General features: G+C 51.9%; 1 protein-coding gene across 1 annotated transcript in view; it reads right to left on the minus strand.

The window, feature by feature from the left end:
• Positions 1 to 15,955, minus strand: part of KANSL1 (KAT8 regulatory NSL complex subunit 1) — a 58,715-nt gene that overhangs the window by 22,055 nt on the left and 20,705 nt on the right. The window contains 1 exon segment of the mRNA XM_079327573.1: positions 2,293 to 2,434. Coding sequence (XP_079183699.1) covers positions 2,293 to 2,434 — 142 coding nt within the window.

The raw sequence follows: 15,955 nt of genomic DNA on the forward strand, positions 1-15,955 counted from the left end.
ACACTGGGATGTAAACTCTAACAGGGAAAGGTAATTAACCTAAAAAAGAATGAAATCAAATTTCTTTGAACTTTAGAACTTGTAGAACTCTGAATTCCTGAAGCAGCTACATTTTAACCTCCTTATGGCCAAGTAGGCCGGAGTTAGGTTATATTGATACAAAAAACAAGGTGTTTCCAAATTCTTTAACTGTTTTCCTTGTACAATCTGAAGCCAAATCCATTGCAGCAATGTGTGTTACTGAAACACGGGGTTGTTTCTCCTGTTCTTGTTCCGAGCCCCTTTGGGACACTCTCTAGTTTTTCACTGGTGCAAACAGAATCTGTTTGACAAGCACCCCAGAGCTCAATGACACCAAGGCAACAAGAGCTGGGTGCAAGAATCTCCTCCATGCAGCCCTCAAAGATGGGGGATGTGGGACTCCTGGCTCTGCCTTTCCCTTCTTCAGGCAGAGCAGCCACCACCCAGAACAGCCCAGTTGTGAGTGCCCTGCACCTTCATTCATCTGCTTTGGACAAATCACAGGGTGATGCAGAGGCCAGAACCTCCTCTCACACCCTGAGGCTGCAGCCTTAGATAAAACAGGGGGTGCCTGTCACCATTTTCAGGCCACTCCTGAGCCTGCCAGGTTGCCATCACCTGGTGAAAGCCCTGAACTTTCCACATCATTCCATCAGTTTTCTCCTTTCTTCCAGTACTTGACTTTTAGCATTCAGCTATTTTGTATTTTGTACTAAAACCCAAGCACTGTCAGCTTCAAGAACATGATTCTTTCTGAAGAATCATTCATTTGACCACCTCCCAGAAGCTTCTGCCCTGCTCTCAGTGATGGATTCTGCTCACAAGCTGTGCTCTTCCACCCTCTCCTTTAGAGCCCTCACTCCCTCAATTAAGGCTGTTTTCCTACACAGCTGCATCCAAGTCCAGTCTCCCTGTCCTGTTTCTACCCCCTGCAAGCCTCTCCCCAGCAGCCCAGAGCAGCACACATCCTGGGAAAGGCGTGTGCCAGACTGAATTCCTGAGATCTCTCTGTTGATGCAATACCAGGAGCCTTCTTGCCACAAACTCCAGACATTCCTTCCTCCAAGGCCTGACATTTAGATGTGCATGCCTGAACAAGTCTCCATAACAATCCCTTCCTCATCCCTTCTCTGCTCTCCCTCATTCTACCACCATGTGAGAGCAATGCTAAAAAAAATCCTTCCTCAGAGAAAGGTCAGCACCAAAACATGATCTTTTTTAAACAGAACAGACTCAATTTTAAGCCTGTTCAGATAGCATCTAAACTAACTTCCTCCACAGGCCACTCCCTTTTCCACTAAGTCTCAGTTTTTCTTATCCCCATCTTCAGCTACTCCCAAAAAGAAAGAATGGAAAGGTCATTAAAAAATACCAGAGAAAAAGAGAAAGGTTTGAGTGATGGGGAGCAGCATCACAGGTGGAACAGCAGCAGCTGTGCTGAGCAGCACAGACTGACTCTACAGGCAGGTACTGGTCCCTCCACTTATTACACTGAGCAGGACAGGAATTCACTCAGCCCCTGGCAAACTGCATCCCCACGGTCACAGCTCTGCCATCTGCTCTGGGGAGAGGCAGGGGGACACAGCAGAGCTCACCCCCTCTGTGCTGGGAGAGGAGGCAGCAGGAGGCCAGGCAGCCCCGGGGTGGGGCAGGGATAGCCCTGGGGCAGGGTGGGGCAGCCCCAGGGCAGGAGCAGCCCCTGGGCAGGGTGGGGCAGGGGCAGCCCCAGGGTGGGGCAGGGCGGGGCAGAGCAGGCCCAGCCCCTCACCTTGCTGGCGCAGATCTGGCGGTAGATGGGCGGGGCGGGGCAGGGTGGGGCGGGGCAGGGCGGGGCAGCCCCAGGGCAGGGCGGGGCAGAGCAGGCCCAGCCCCTCACCTTGCTGGCGCGGATCTGGCGGTAGATGGGCGGGGCGGGGCGGGGCGGGGCAGGGCGGGGCAGCCCCAGGGCAGGGCGGGGCAGGCCCAGCCCCTCACCTTGCTGGTGCGGATCTGGCGGTAGATGGGCGGGGCAGGGTGGGGCGGGGCAGGGCGGGGCGGGGCAGGGTGGGGCAGGGCGGGGCACAGCAGGCCCAGCCCCTCACCTTGCTGGCGCGGATCTGGCGGTAGATGGGCGGGGCGGGGCGGGGCGGGGCAGGGCGGGGCAGCCCCAGGGCAGGGCGGGGCAGGCCCAGCCCCTCACCTTGCTGGCGCGGATCTGGCGGTAGATGGGCGGGGCAGGGTGGGGCGGGGCAGGGTGGGGCAGGGCGGGGCACAGCAGGCCCAGCCCCTCACCTTGCTGGCGCGGATCTGGCGGTAGATGTCCGTCTGCTGGCGGATCCGGTACTCCAGGTCCGACACGTGCGCCTGCAGCCAGTTCCAGCGGCTGACGATGGCAGCGCGGTCTGCAGCCCACCTCCACTCTGCCCTGCGCCTCCTGCAAGCACACAGGGGTCACTGCACCAGACACCAGGCTGAATGACACTCCAACAGCCCCAGGGAAACACCAGGGTAACTGACTGACACACCAACAGCCCCACAACAACCCCTGAACAGCTGACAGACACACCAACAGCCCCACAACAACCCCTGAACAGCTGACAGACACACCAACAGCCCCAGGGAAACACCAGGGTAACTGACTGACACACCAACAGCCCCACAACAACCCCTGAACAGCTGACAGACACACCAACAGCCCCAGAGAAACCCCAGGGTAACTGATTGACACACCAACAGCCCCAGAGAAACACCAGGGTAACTGACTGACACACCAACAGCCCCACAACAACCCCAGGGTAACTGACAGACACACCAACAGCCCCACAACAACCCCTGAACAGCTGACAGACACACCAACAGCCCCACAACAACCCCTGAACAGCTGACAGACACACCAACAGCCCCAGAACAACCCCAGGGTAACTGACAGACACACCAACAGCCCCACAACAACCCTTGAACAGCTGACAGACACACCAACAGCCCCACAACAACCCCTGAACAGCTGACAGACACACCAACAGCCCCACAACAACCCCTGAACAGCTGACAGACACACCAACAGCCCCAGAACAACCCCAGGGTAACTGACAGACACACCAACAGCCCCACAACAACCCCTGAACAGCTGACAGACACACCAACAGCCCCAGGGAAACACCAGGGTAACTGACAGACACACCAACAGCCCCATGGAAACACCAGGGTAACTGACAGACACACCAACAGCCCCAGAACAACCCCAGGGTAACTGACTGACACACCAACAGCCCCACAACAACCCCTGAACAGCTGACTGACACACCAACAGCCCCACAACAACCCCTGAACAGCTGACAGACACACCAACAGCCCCAGGGAAACCCCAGGGTAACTGACAGACACACCAACAGCCCCACAGCAACCCCTGAACAGCTGACAGACACACCAACAGCCCCAGGGAAACCCCAGAACAGCTGACAGACACACCAACAGCTCCATCCTGGAGCAAGGACTGACACCATCCCAGCCCTGCTGGCCATTATAAAGGAATTCCACTGCAGGGGCCAGGTCTCTGCAGAGCAACACCCCAACATCTCCTGGTACCAGGGACTCAGTACCAAAACCCCTCCAGCAGTTCACGTCCTTCCCTCTGCAGTATCTCCCATGTACAGCCACATTTCAGCAGTTTGCTCTTGGGGATCCACAGTGAACTGGCTTTGGAATCAAATGCTGCTGAAGGCACATCCAAAGTGCCAGTTCCCTGCTTTGCCTCCCCCAGCATCACAAAGCACCTCTGCCTGCTGGAGCACTGGCCTGTGCTGTTAAATACAGCCCAAAAACTCTCTGGCACCAGTCCCCAGATCCACCTGCACAGCAGCTCACACCATGTGGCCACAGCTAAACCCCAGTGACAAGTTTCACAACCAGCACTGCTGGGGTTCAGGAGCTGGAGAGGAGCAGCAGGGCCAGCCCTGCAGCAGCTGCTCCCCTGTGCTGTGAAGGACAGAGCAGGAAAACCTGAATCCTGCATCTGATGCATGCACCAAGCAAATAAAGAAACCAGGAAATAACATCAACTGTCTTCAAAACACCCTCAACCCCCAGAGCTGCACTCCAGGGCAGAAAGGAACACACAGATGGTAAGGAATGGAGAAATCCACGGCTCCACTCTCCATGTTAAAAGCCACAAAATCAGGAAAATACACCCCAAGTATCCTGATTCCCGTGGATAATTATTAGGGCTGCCCAGAAAGGAAGAAAACCCCGACATGGTGTGGAAACAAAGCACCAGCAGAAAGTGCTGACGAATTCAGTGCTGCTGCACAAAGCCTTTGCCACATCTGGATGCTCAGCAATTAAGAAATTAATCACAAAATAATTCCCTTTGCCCATCTCCCCCTCCTTCTGTGCAGCAATTTCAAAGCAGCCAGAGCACGTGGGGCAGGGGAGCCACAGCAATGTCCAGATGTTTCCTCCAAAATCAAACCAGAAAGTCTTCTGCTGAGATTAACCCATTTCAGAGCTGAAAGCAGCCACGGCAGCAGAAGCAGCACGTGGTCAGTGGGGTTTGGACTGAGGCAACCCCAGCTGCAGAGATGGGAAGGAGCAGAAATCACCAAGTTCTTCAAACAATCTGCACCTCCTGGGCCTCTGCCCGGATTCAGGCATTAACTGCTACCAAACACACTTGCCTAAAAATGAAACAAATACAAAAAATCCCCGGGGTTATTTCAAGTTTCAAATGAACTAACAGAAACTCCCTGAAAAGGAGGAGTTGGTTGGTTAAACTGCAAGTGAAAGCCATGCACTAGAACAGACACTTGATGCATGTTCCTGCTGCTCCTTGGCAGAGCCAGGGACAAGAGGCCACACTCCCAGAGCCCAGCAAAGGCAGCTGCTGCCTTCTGCCCTGCCAGACACCCAGAACACCTCCAGCACTTCAAGTCCTTCCCTCTGGAACGTCTCCCATGTAAAAACACATTTCAGCAGTTTGGCCTTTGGAATTGGTTTTGGAATCAAATGCTGCTGAAGGCACATCCAAAGTGCCAGTTCCCTGCTTTGCCTCCCCCAGCATTACAAAGCACCTCTGCCTGCTGGAGCACTGGCCTGTGCTGTTAAATACAGCCCATTCCTTCGCTCAGATCACACAGAAATTGAGATTAAGTATGAAAAAAATTGTTTTAAATAAATTTAGTTTCTTAAGTGACATGGCAGCATGAGCAGCAGCAGACCTGCTCCTCACCTTAAAATCAGGACACATCCTACCCCAGAAAAACCCACTGGATTTGAACCAAAAATAACCCAAGAAAGCGAAACCCAGTAATGCACACACTTCATCCTCTGACACCCTGAGGCAGCAGGGGAGGAGGGGAAGAACAGAGTGATGCCTCAGCCACACTTTCCAAAACATTTCCTAAATTTAGAGCTGAGCCTTTCCCAGCTGGGTGCCACCCTTCCCTGCTCAGGGCAGGGATGTTCCCCATGGGATAAGGACCTGCACACATCCCTCAGCTTTAATTCCTCCCTAACATTCTGTGAAAATGATTCTTCTCTCACCTGCCATTAGAAAGGAACAACCACACACAACACAGAGTGTGATGTCCTGTGACAGCAGGGACCTGGAACCTCCACCTGCCCTGGGGGAGAGCAAAACCTCTCCCTTCTTCACACCTGGAAAGAGCCTCCAAGGAAGATGGAGAGGGGCTTGGCCTTGGGCACTGCCAGGGATCCAGGGGGCTGCCCACCCTCTCTGGAAGGATTCCTTCCCAAAATCCAACCCACCAGCCCGTGCTGCCTTCTGCTGAGTCCATGCAGCTGAACCCAACCCGGCTCACAGAGCCAGCCCCAACAAACACAGGGAATTAGAGATTAGCAGACTTATTTTTCACCAGGAGACTGCCCTACTAAGGGCCCAGCTGTAAAGTGAGCAGAGCAGATCCACCAGCTGCTGCTAAACCATCCTGGTAATGACAACATGGAGCAAAATGGAGCCAGAACTGATTTCAGATTGGGAAGTTACAGCTGAAGGGGATCTGCATTATCAGAAGCACTTCTAGGAATCAGCAGAATGAATGAGAAACAGCCACAGGGTCTGCAGGGAAATTGTTTCTGCCACTCCAAGCACTTGAGCAAACCCAAAGCATCTTGATGTGAAATGAGGAATAGCAGGTCACACTGGAAGAAGCAGAGGATGCCAGGAGAGAGAGAAACAGAGCACAGAACCCTGGGGAGCTGTGCAGGCAGGCTGGGGCTGGAACAGGGAGCACAGAGGGATGGATGGATGGATGGATGGATGGATGGATGGATGGATGGATGGATGGATGGATGGGATGGATGGATGGATGATGGATGGATGGATGGATGGATGGATGGATGGATGGATGGATGGATGGATGGATGCAGGAGCAGGCACAGCCCAGGGCAGCTCTCAGCTGGGCACTCACAGGTTAATGCAGACTGCAGGCACTGAGCTCCAGCTTTCCAGGCACTCCCATCTGGTTCCCTCCTCCCCCCTGCACTGGCACATTCCCAGGCTCTGCTGTCCCCTGGAACAGTCACCTTCCAGGGCAGTGTTTACTCTGCTCTTCCCTGCACAGCTTTGGCAGGAGGAATCCCGGGGTTCAAAGCTCTGCAGTTTGAGGCTTCCCCCAGGGACAGAGCTCAGCCTCCCTCCCCTCCCAGAGGCAAACTGGGAGGGTGTCAGCCCCTTCCACAGAGGGCATCAGGACAGAGCCCAGGAGGGGACCTTTCTTCAGAAACAACCAATTCAGCTCTTTTCCACTTTGCTCCTGCCTCCATACATCCTTCCCATTCATTCTTCAGCTCACCAAGCTTTTATCCTTTTCTTATAATTCTTATTATACGGGATCAATGCAGAAACAGATCAGTGTGTGGAGCAAGAGTTAAAGCTCTGCCAAATCCACTCTCAGGATGACTCTGAGGGAGAAGAGAAAACCCCACAAGGCTGGAGTACAATCTCATTAGCTGATTGTAACATTTCTGCCTGCAAAGGAGCCAAAGTGAACAATGTGTTCAGCTGAGCACCCGCCCCCAGCCCTGGACAGACCCATCAGCTGGGAGGGCTCTGCTGTTCCCAGCATGAGCTCCTCCCAAGCTCCCCTGGCTCATTCATCCCATATTCACAAACCTGGGACTCCACGGGCTGGGAGTAAGGACTTATTTCCACTGGAAAGGCCCCCTGCCCAGGGAAAACTCAGAAGCACAATCCCAAAGTGTGACAGGGCTAAGCCAAGCTCCTGCCCCAAGACAGGAGTACCCAGTTTCTCATCAGCAAACAAAAATCACCGTTTTATTTCCCTGCTGTTTTTAGCTCAGAGCAACAGTGCTGGCTGTGAATCAGCAGCCCAAGCCCTGCAGGAGCTGTGCCCTCACCCCCTGCACACCCTGCAGGATGGAGCAGAGCAGCTCCAGGGCACTGCCCAAAATGTTCTCAGAGGGCTTCTCCCACTGAAAGGATTCCAGGATTCTGTGAAGGTGAAACTCCACAGCCCCAGGTGCTACAGGAGGCTGGTGACACAGCATCCCATCCCATCCCTGTATCCCATCCCATCCCTGTATCCCATCCCTGTATCCCATCCCTGTATCCCATCCCATCCATCCCATCCCTGTATCCCATCCCATCCCTGTATCCCATCCCTGTATCCCATCCCAATCCCATCCCAATGGCAGAACTGAGTTTCAGAACTGCTTTGGTGCTGTTTGAGATCCAAGAGCCCCAGATCTTTACACCATGACATTTATGTACTGCCCCAAGCATTTATTCAGCTGACTGACTGGAAACAGCCATTCCCAGCTCCAGCTGCTCTTGAGCCCTCAGCAGCAACAATTGTTCTGTGACAATAGCCAAAAATTTGGATTTTATTTTCCCAGCTATGCCAGTGCAAAGTACTTAGGGCCGTGTGTGAACCCTGCCTAGCACCCCTGGACAAAGGGAAGGTGAGGGAGAAGGTGCAGGACAGGAGTTGGGATCAGAAGTGTGGTCACCACATTACACCAGGAAAACCAACCCTCCAGAGGCACAGCAGAGCAGCCAGCTGGAAAATACCACGTTTTAGAGAATTTCTTGGACCCATTTTCCAGCAGAGCTCTGCACACGTTCATGGGCACAGCTTGAACTGCCCATGTGCAGGTTCTGCCTGAACACAAATTAAGGCAGTTTCTTAGTTCCTTGCAGCTAAATCCAGGAATGAGAAGGTGACACTACACCAGGACAAAGTTCACTCCAACTTATTCAGTTCATTGTGAATTTTTCCCTTAAAGCTTCCCTTTAAACGCCATTCTCAACACTACAAACTATGAACCAAGAATGCCCATTTCCCCCTCAAAATGCCTAAAATACAACTGCTCAACTTACAACAAACATCTTCCAGGAGCATACAGTTCTTTTTTTCTGAGTAAGGCCCTTTATCAATATTATAATTTTGCTTACAGCAGCTTCCCACTGGGTTTGGGCTGCACAGGAGAATCATTACCTTTCTCAGACTCACATTTTCCACTAGGAGTTAAAATTCTTCCACAAGCACAAAGTGGCAGAAGCACAAAGCCAATGGAAATTGAGCTCTTCATTTTTTTTCTCCTCTTCACATTAAAGGTGAGATTTCTAACTTTCTTGTGGCAAACTCAAGAGCTGAGGGTCAGTGACTGCTGCTCACTGGGAGGACTCAGCCAGTGATGGCAGAGCTCTGACACCCTCCCTAACACACCACGAGCCATTATCCTGAATATTGCAAACTGCATCCTGGAGTTGCTGCCAGAAGAGCAAACAGCCACTGCCCAGCTGTGCAGCAGCAGCAGATCCCCTCACCTGGCAGCATGGCACAACAGGACTCTGGATGGCTGGAAAGCAAGCTCCCTGAAAATAATGCAGTTACAACATCAAAGAGGAGAAGGAAGGGGGTGCTCAGTGCTCTGAAGTTCTTCAAACAGAACTGAGAGCACAACACAGGGGAGACAATTAGGGCCCAGAGTAAACTGCTGGAGAAGTTCTGACACTTGTTCCACAGCAAAGGCTTTGTGTGAGGCTGGTGTCCGAGGGGGGAGTGATCCTGCAGCCCATTAGTGCCACAGTCCCCGGGGAACAAGAACAGACACTATGCAAATCAGGAGCCATTGTTAAAAGGGAGAATTTATTTCACATTCCTGAGCAGCAGTGTTCCTGGAGCATAACAATTGGAGAGGCCCTTCTGCTGAGCACGGCACATTTTTATGCTCCACAGTAAATCAATATTCCATAATACAGAAACGACATGAAATTATTGCCAGGGTAGGGATGGCAGCCCCGAGCTCTGCTGAGCAGCTCTGGCACAACACTGGGACAGAACAGGGTGGATTTGGGACAGGCTTTCACTGCTCAGGAGTTCCTGAAGGCAGAATTTATGGAATGATTCTCCAGCATGTTAAAACCTTCCAGCTCATACCTTATGGCACCAGCAAAGGCATTTCCTGACTGTGCTGCTCTGCACTCGATCTGAGCCAGTGCCACTACAGCTCTGTGTCCTGAGGCTTCCCCACTTGGGCAGCCCCAGCAGAACAATCCCACTGTCAGACACCCAAGGAAAACGAGGAGTTCATCTCAAGGCAAGGAGGGGAACTGACCATTCCTCCAGTATTTACTGAACTTCCCAACAAGAGCTCACCACACACTGACACAGGAGGCACAAACTTTGCTTTCAGCTCAGCCACTTCTGATCACTGTGACTGCAGGATGGAAGCGAGCAGGGCAGCAAATAAAAGCTGCTTTCATTCTCCTCTTGGTTTATCTGACAGGAGATGGAGCCTTCCTCTCTGTCCCCACCCAGTAAACACGACAGGAGAGAGCAGCTCTGGACACTCCCATCTGTCCAGGATGAAAAAGCAGCTTCAGTCCCTCACTTCTCATTATGCAGCCATTAAGAGCTGAGGTCAAAGGGTGCTTTGTCATGGCTCATGGGGACCAGGGGGGCTTTTGTTCAACTCCACAGGTTCTGCAGCCCAAGATCAAAATGAAGCTTCAGGATAAGTGATTACACTGAAACAGGCTCAGCTCGAGGCCTGGGAAATTCCTGCAGGGCTGGGATGACCTCACCCTCCTTATCTGCTCTTTCATGTCCTGGGATGGAGAGCAGAGAGCTCTGCAAACAGTCTCCAAATGCAGAATTCTGACACTGTGCTCCTGAACACAGCTCTGAGATCACAAAACTACACTCTGCTCCACCTGAACACAACAACTCTAAACTCTGTGCATCAGGGGTATGAATTGAGGAAGCAGGGGCAGTCCCAAGGAGCAGCAATCCTCTCGTTCCACCAGTGAATCCCAGCTCAGGACCACTCACTCAGGGCTTGCCCTGATTCCCAAGCCTTCAATCCACCAGCTTCAGAGCTCTGGAAAAAATGAAATTTCCTTTTCTTTTCTGTCTTGAAGCACAGGGAGGTCATCCCTGATCAAAGCAACAGGAACACCATGTATTTTAGGGGGAACACCCATAGATGCAGATATTCCCTGTGGTGCTGATCCTCTGCAGCCCCTGCCTCTCCCAACACAGCTCCCAGCAAACATCACCTCTCCAGTTTAAATCAGAGTGAGAATAAAGCTGCACATCAATATTAGATCTGAAGGTCATTTACTCAAGGGAAGGGACAGCCCTGCTATTTCTGGCATCAGTCCAAGCAAAGTTTCCTCTCTCAACCCAAAGAGCTCTTCCAGTTAACACAGAAATAACACATTTCTGGCCTCCAAGCCTTTATCTGAGAAATGGGATAAAATAATCCTGGCTGCAGGACTGCTGTGTGGCAGAGGAGCCTGGACAAAGCCCAGGGAGCAATGGGGAGAGTGAGAGCAGGAGACTGATGTGGTCACACTGTGCTGGTTCTGCTGGAGCCAAGGAAAGGGCCAGGGAGGAAGATGGAGAGGAAGGGCAGCTGCTGCCAGCTCTCACCTCAAGGCAGCACATGAAAAAGTGTCAATTATCATAAAGGATGGACTGAGCAGCAGTGCAACACAGCAAAGCTGCAGGAAGGTTTATGGCCTGGGTCCAGTCTGGGACTGACACCCCTGGGGATGCTGGTTTGGGGTGGGGGAACTGGGGGTGCAAGGGAAGGAGCTTTGGGCAGAGCTGTCCTGGGGTGGCTGAAATGGCCAGAACAAGGCTGTGAAAACCCAGTTGTATTTCCATGAGAAGAAAGGCACAATCTGCATTGCTGGGCCATGTGAAACCCCTTTTATCAGCAACCTCTGGCACACAAAGGACTGAAGAAACACTGGATTCAAACATCAAATGGGACACACAAAAGAGCAGCTCTGCTTTCCAAGAAAGGGCTGAGCTCTTTCTCAGGTCGAAGAATCTTCCAGAAGAGCAACTCTGGCCACTAATGAGGGTTTTCAGGGAGCTTCCCATCTCATCTGCATTCAGCCACCAACACACGGTGCCACTTCCCTCCACTCCCATCACAGCTTTGGCACCAATGGATTCTGTCAACACCCGTGAATTTCTCAGGCATTGCTGGCTCCTTTATCAAGTTTTCCATCATTTAATGAATCTCATTTATAAATCTGCATGGTTCCACAGAGCACTGTTTAACAGGCACTATTTCAGCCCCTCCTGTCTTCTGAAGGTGTTTGCCAGGAAGAGTTTCAGCCCCAGCCATTCCTGGGCAGTGCAAAGGAGGAGGATTTCACCCAAAACACAGAGAGCTGGCACAAGCTGGGGTGAACAACACTGGGGGATCCATGACAAGTGATGGAGCAAAAAGGGGCCAAGGCATAACCTGAGCCCTGTGCTCAGAGCCCACCCTGGAGGGACCCTCTGGGACAAGGACAAACCTGGGGGAGGACACAGACAGGCTCCTGCCAGCCCCACCTGTGCCCTGCTCTGGTCCCAGGCTGCCAAACCATCCCCAGCACACCCCAGTGGGAAACAAGACCCCCAAACACAGCCTGAGGCACAGGAGGCCTCTGCTGACAGAGGCATTAATGCTCCAACTTACACACCCCATTTAGTGTGCTGGAAGGAGCACAGAGCAACCCAAACCCTGAGTGTGGCAGGGGTGGGATGCTCACAGAGCCAGGGCTGGATTCTGCATGTGAACCACCCAAATCACAGACTGGGACTGACCCTGACCAGGACAGCCCAGCCAGCCCTCAAGGACTCCCTGCAGGAAAAGTTCACACAACCACTCTGGATGATGAGCTCTGGAGAGCCCAAACACACAAAGTCACTTGTGTGCAGATGTGTTTCTCCCACAGAGCCAAAAGCCCAAAGGAGAGAACACAGAAACCATCAGTGAGAGCAGAGTCAAGGGATTAACTCCAGGTAGGCTCTGAGGAGGAAATCCACACCTGACCAGGGAGAAAAGTGAAGAACAAACAAAAGCAAGAAAAGCAAGAAGCTGGTACAGAGTCCATGTCTGCACACCCGTGGTGGGAACCTAAGACTTATTTACTACATGACAGAGGAAGACTCTTCCTCAGGGAATAGGACACTGACCAAGGGCTCCCATCCATCTTCTGCAGCGTGGCAGAGCAGTGGGGGCAAGAAAAAACTCTGCTGGTTTGAAAGGCTCCAGGCTGGGCCCCCAGTCCCAATGTGCTGACTCTGTGCTCCATCACACATCTGCTGTTTGATCCTGGCCCTGGCACTTGACATCTTTTTCTCATCCTTTCAATGGCCAGAGGAGTTCTGGCTCACAGTCAAGAGGCTCTGTTATCTCTGGGGTATTTATTGTCCCAGGCACAAGATCACTCTAGAGTGGAATGGCTTTAGATGCTAAGGCAGGAGACATTCCACTGTAACCATCAATTTACTACCTCCTCTCTTTTAATTAATTAAACACTTGCCAAAAAGGCTGCTCTGATCAGGCCCACACTCCCTCCCAAGGACAGGGGAGGTGGGTGAGGAAGAGCAGAACAAAGGGAGGGTTTTCACCCTGTGGCATCTCTGCTCCTACAGCTGCCCTCTCCCCCACTGCCAGGCTCTGGAGCAGAATGCATGTCACAGGCACACACAAATTTAGGAGTGATTATATGGGCTTCATTTCATTTAGTGAGATTAAAAGAGAGGGGTCAGCTGCAGGTTAACAATCCACTCATGCAGGAACTCTGCTGTTTGGGGTTTTTATTAGCTCAGCTCCATGAGGCATCTTCCATGTGAATTTGGGGAGCAGGACTGAGCAGCTGTTCCCATGTCCAACTGCTGCACCCTCCCAGATGCTGCTCCTCCTCCTCTCCCTGCAGCTCAGGCTCTTCCCAGACACTCTCTGGCTGTTCCCTGAAGCTGGGGAAGGACACACTGTGTTCAGCAAGTCCTTCTGTCCCCTCGTGCTCCATTTTCTTTCTTCAGTGCCTCAAAATAAGGAAGAAAAAGCAAACCACAAACAGAACTCAAAAAGCTATTTCTCCCCTTTAGTAACCCTGAATATATTTATTTTCACATCTGACCTACAGAAGAAAACATGACCTGATCGTGAACCAGCATCAAGCATTATTTTTCCTTTTTGTTGTTTTGTTTTTAAAATCCACCCTTCCCCCAAAGCTCTGATTCTGCAGCATTTGAGACTGGACAAACACTTCTGAAGGAAGTGGCAAAGTTTCCTCGAGGTATCTGCTGAGGAAGCTGCTACCAGGGAAATTGGGAGGGTTTCAAAATCCTGCCATCCCTTCCCAGCCACCTCTGCCCATGAACATTTAATTCTGGGCAAAATAAATGAGGCTGGGCAAGAGCAGCCTGGTCTGGTGGGGATGGTGTCCCTGCCACAGCAGGGGAGCATCTTTGAGGTCCCTTTCAGCCCAAAGCTTTCTGTGATTTTGTGATTATTTGGAGCTGAGCGTAGGTCCATGTGTGAACAGAGGTCCCCAGAGCCATCAGAGGCAGAAGAGCCATTCCCACTGAGCAGGCAGGACACCAAAAGGGAGCTGCCTCCTCCTCCCTCTCCCTGGTTTTTTCTTTGCTATCTCCAGCAGAAAGTGTGGACAATAAAATGCCCTTTCCAGAACAAATCTACTGCTTTGTTCCCTATGTGTGTGTGGCACTGTCCAGCCCAGATCATGTTAAGATCTTCTCAAGCATTTTTTAAAAGCACAAAAATATCTCCAACTCAGAGCACTCCCTCCCTGCCTCAGTTCTGCTTTACCAGGAAAAGGCACTGCATGGAGCTTTGGGGCACTGTAGGCAATTTACCTTTTTTTCAGGAATACTAAGGGAGAGGAATAAACAGCTTTAAGCCGAAGGAGAGGAGTTCAGGTTGGATATTGGGAAGGAATTCCTTACTCTGGGGTGGGCAGGGCTGGCACAGGAGCCCAGAGCAGCAGAGCCCAGGCCAGGGGGGACACTGGGGATGGGACACCCTGGGACAGAGGGAGGGTCTCTGCCATGGCAGGGCTGGGCTGGGTGGGATCCTGGGCAGGAATTGATCCTGGCAGGGTGGGCAGGGCTGGCACAGGAGCTGCCCCTGATCCCTGGCAGTGCCCAGGGCCAGGCTGGACACTGGGGCTGGAGCCTGGGACAGAGGGAGGGTCCCTGCCATGGCTCTGAGGTGCCCCCAACCCAAACCATGCCAGGAGCCCACAGAAGGAGGCTCCCTGTGCTGGCTGCTGCCATGCCCTGGTGCCAAGGGCCATCCCTTGGCAGAGCTGCTGGTGGCTTTGGGAGCAGCCCTAACCCTGGCACAGAGAAAGGACAGAGCACAGGGCAGAGCCAGGGGCTGCTGCTGCCCCTGGCAGGTGTGCCCTGAGCACCTGGCCTGCTGACAGCCCCTCAGTGTGCCCCTCATGCCCTGCCCTGCTGGGACAATGGCAGCACTGTCAAAGCCTCCCAAATAAAGTTCCTCTTTGTGAGAGCCCAACTCTGAGAAGCAGGACTGCAACCCAAACCCTGCCCTGCTCCTGCCAGCACTCACACACAGCCCAGCCTCTGAGGCTGCCCTGCCACACCAGAGAATTCTCTGCTCAGCCCCACTCTGGAACACTTGGGTGCCATTTAGGACAAGACAGAGACACCCACTGAGCCCAAAGCCAACAAAGGGGAACAGGAAATAAGGCTGGTCACAATTCCAACACTCCACTGCAGCCACTGCAAAAGGGATTGTGCAAACATATTTCATAAATAGGTCAGAGAAATGAGAAAGCAGATGACAGACAGATGGCCCAGCAAAGGGACACAAGGAGGAAGAAGGGGGCAAGAACATCTGAGCCAAGAGAGAAGCAGCCAAGGAATTCTTCAATGAAACAGCTCCATGCTCCAAACTTCACAAGAGGTAAAAGACAAATAGAACATCCATTTTATTTTGGACAAGGACCCCTGTACATGGAAATCACATCTCCAAGCATCAGATGCTGGTCACCATCCAGCACCACAAATTCAGGTCCTTTGTGGGAATGGAGCCAAAGTGCACTGGTAATTTCAGTGCTTTCTGTACACATTAAGTTTCTCCAAGTGTAAAACTCCATGTATGTAACAAAAAAAAAAAAAGTGTTTAAATGCTGATAGATAATTCTCTCTGAAAAAATCTTTGGTACTCGACAGGCTCTTGACCAAGCCATCAGCATGGTTCTCACCCAGAGAACACACAAACATCCCAGATGATGAGCAACTGAAAGGACAGACAGGGACAGGAAGCATTTTGAGTAGTCTCTGCAAAACAAAAATCTAAATAAACCTTGATTGAGGGAACAAAAAGTAGTAGAGACACATTACTGACAGCAAGATGGTTCACTGATACTGACAGCAAAAGAAAGCATGAAAACATACTTAACACTTCTGACTGTATGCAGCTGACACTAAAGAATATTGGGCAAAATTAGAGTACTGGAATTTATGGGGTTTTTAAAAGACTGAGAGAAAAATGAGTTTGGATCACTGAGGAAAAGCACTGCTGGGTCAGACCACTATGAAGCACTCTTTAAAAAAGAAGGAAGGGGTGGTAAATGATCCATCAACAAGCCAGAAAATTTTAAGTGAAGTTTAAAGTAAATGACAACAGA

This window comes from Erithacus rubecula (genome assembly GCF_903797595.1).
Source record: "Erithacus rubecula genome assembly, chromosome: 27".
Classification (NCBI taxonomy): Eukaryota; Metazoa; Chordata; class Aves; order Passeriformes; family Muscicapidae; genus Erithacus; species Erithacus rubecula.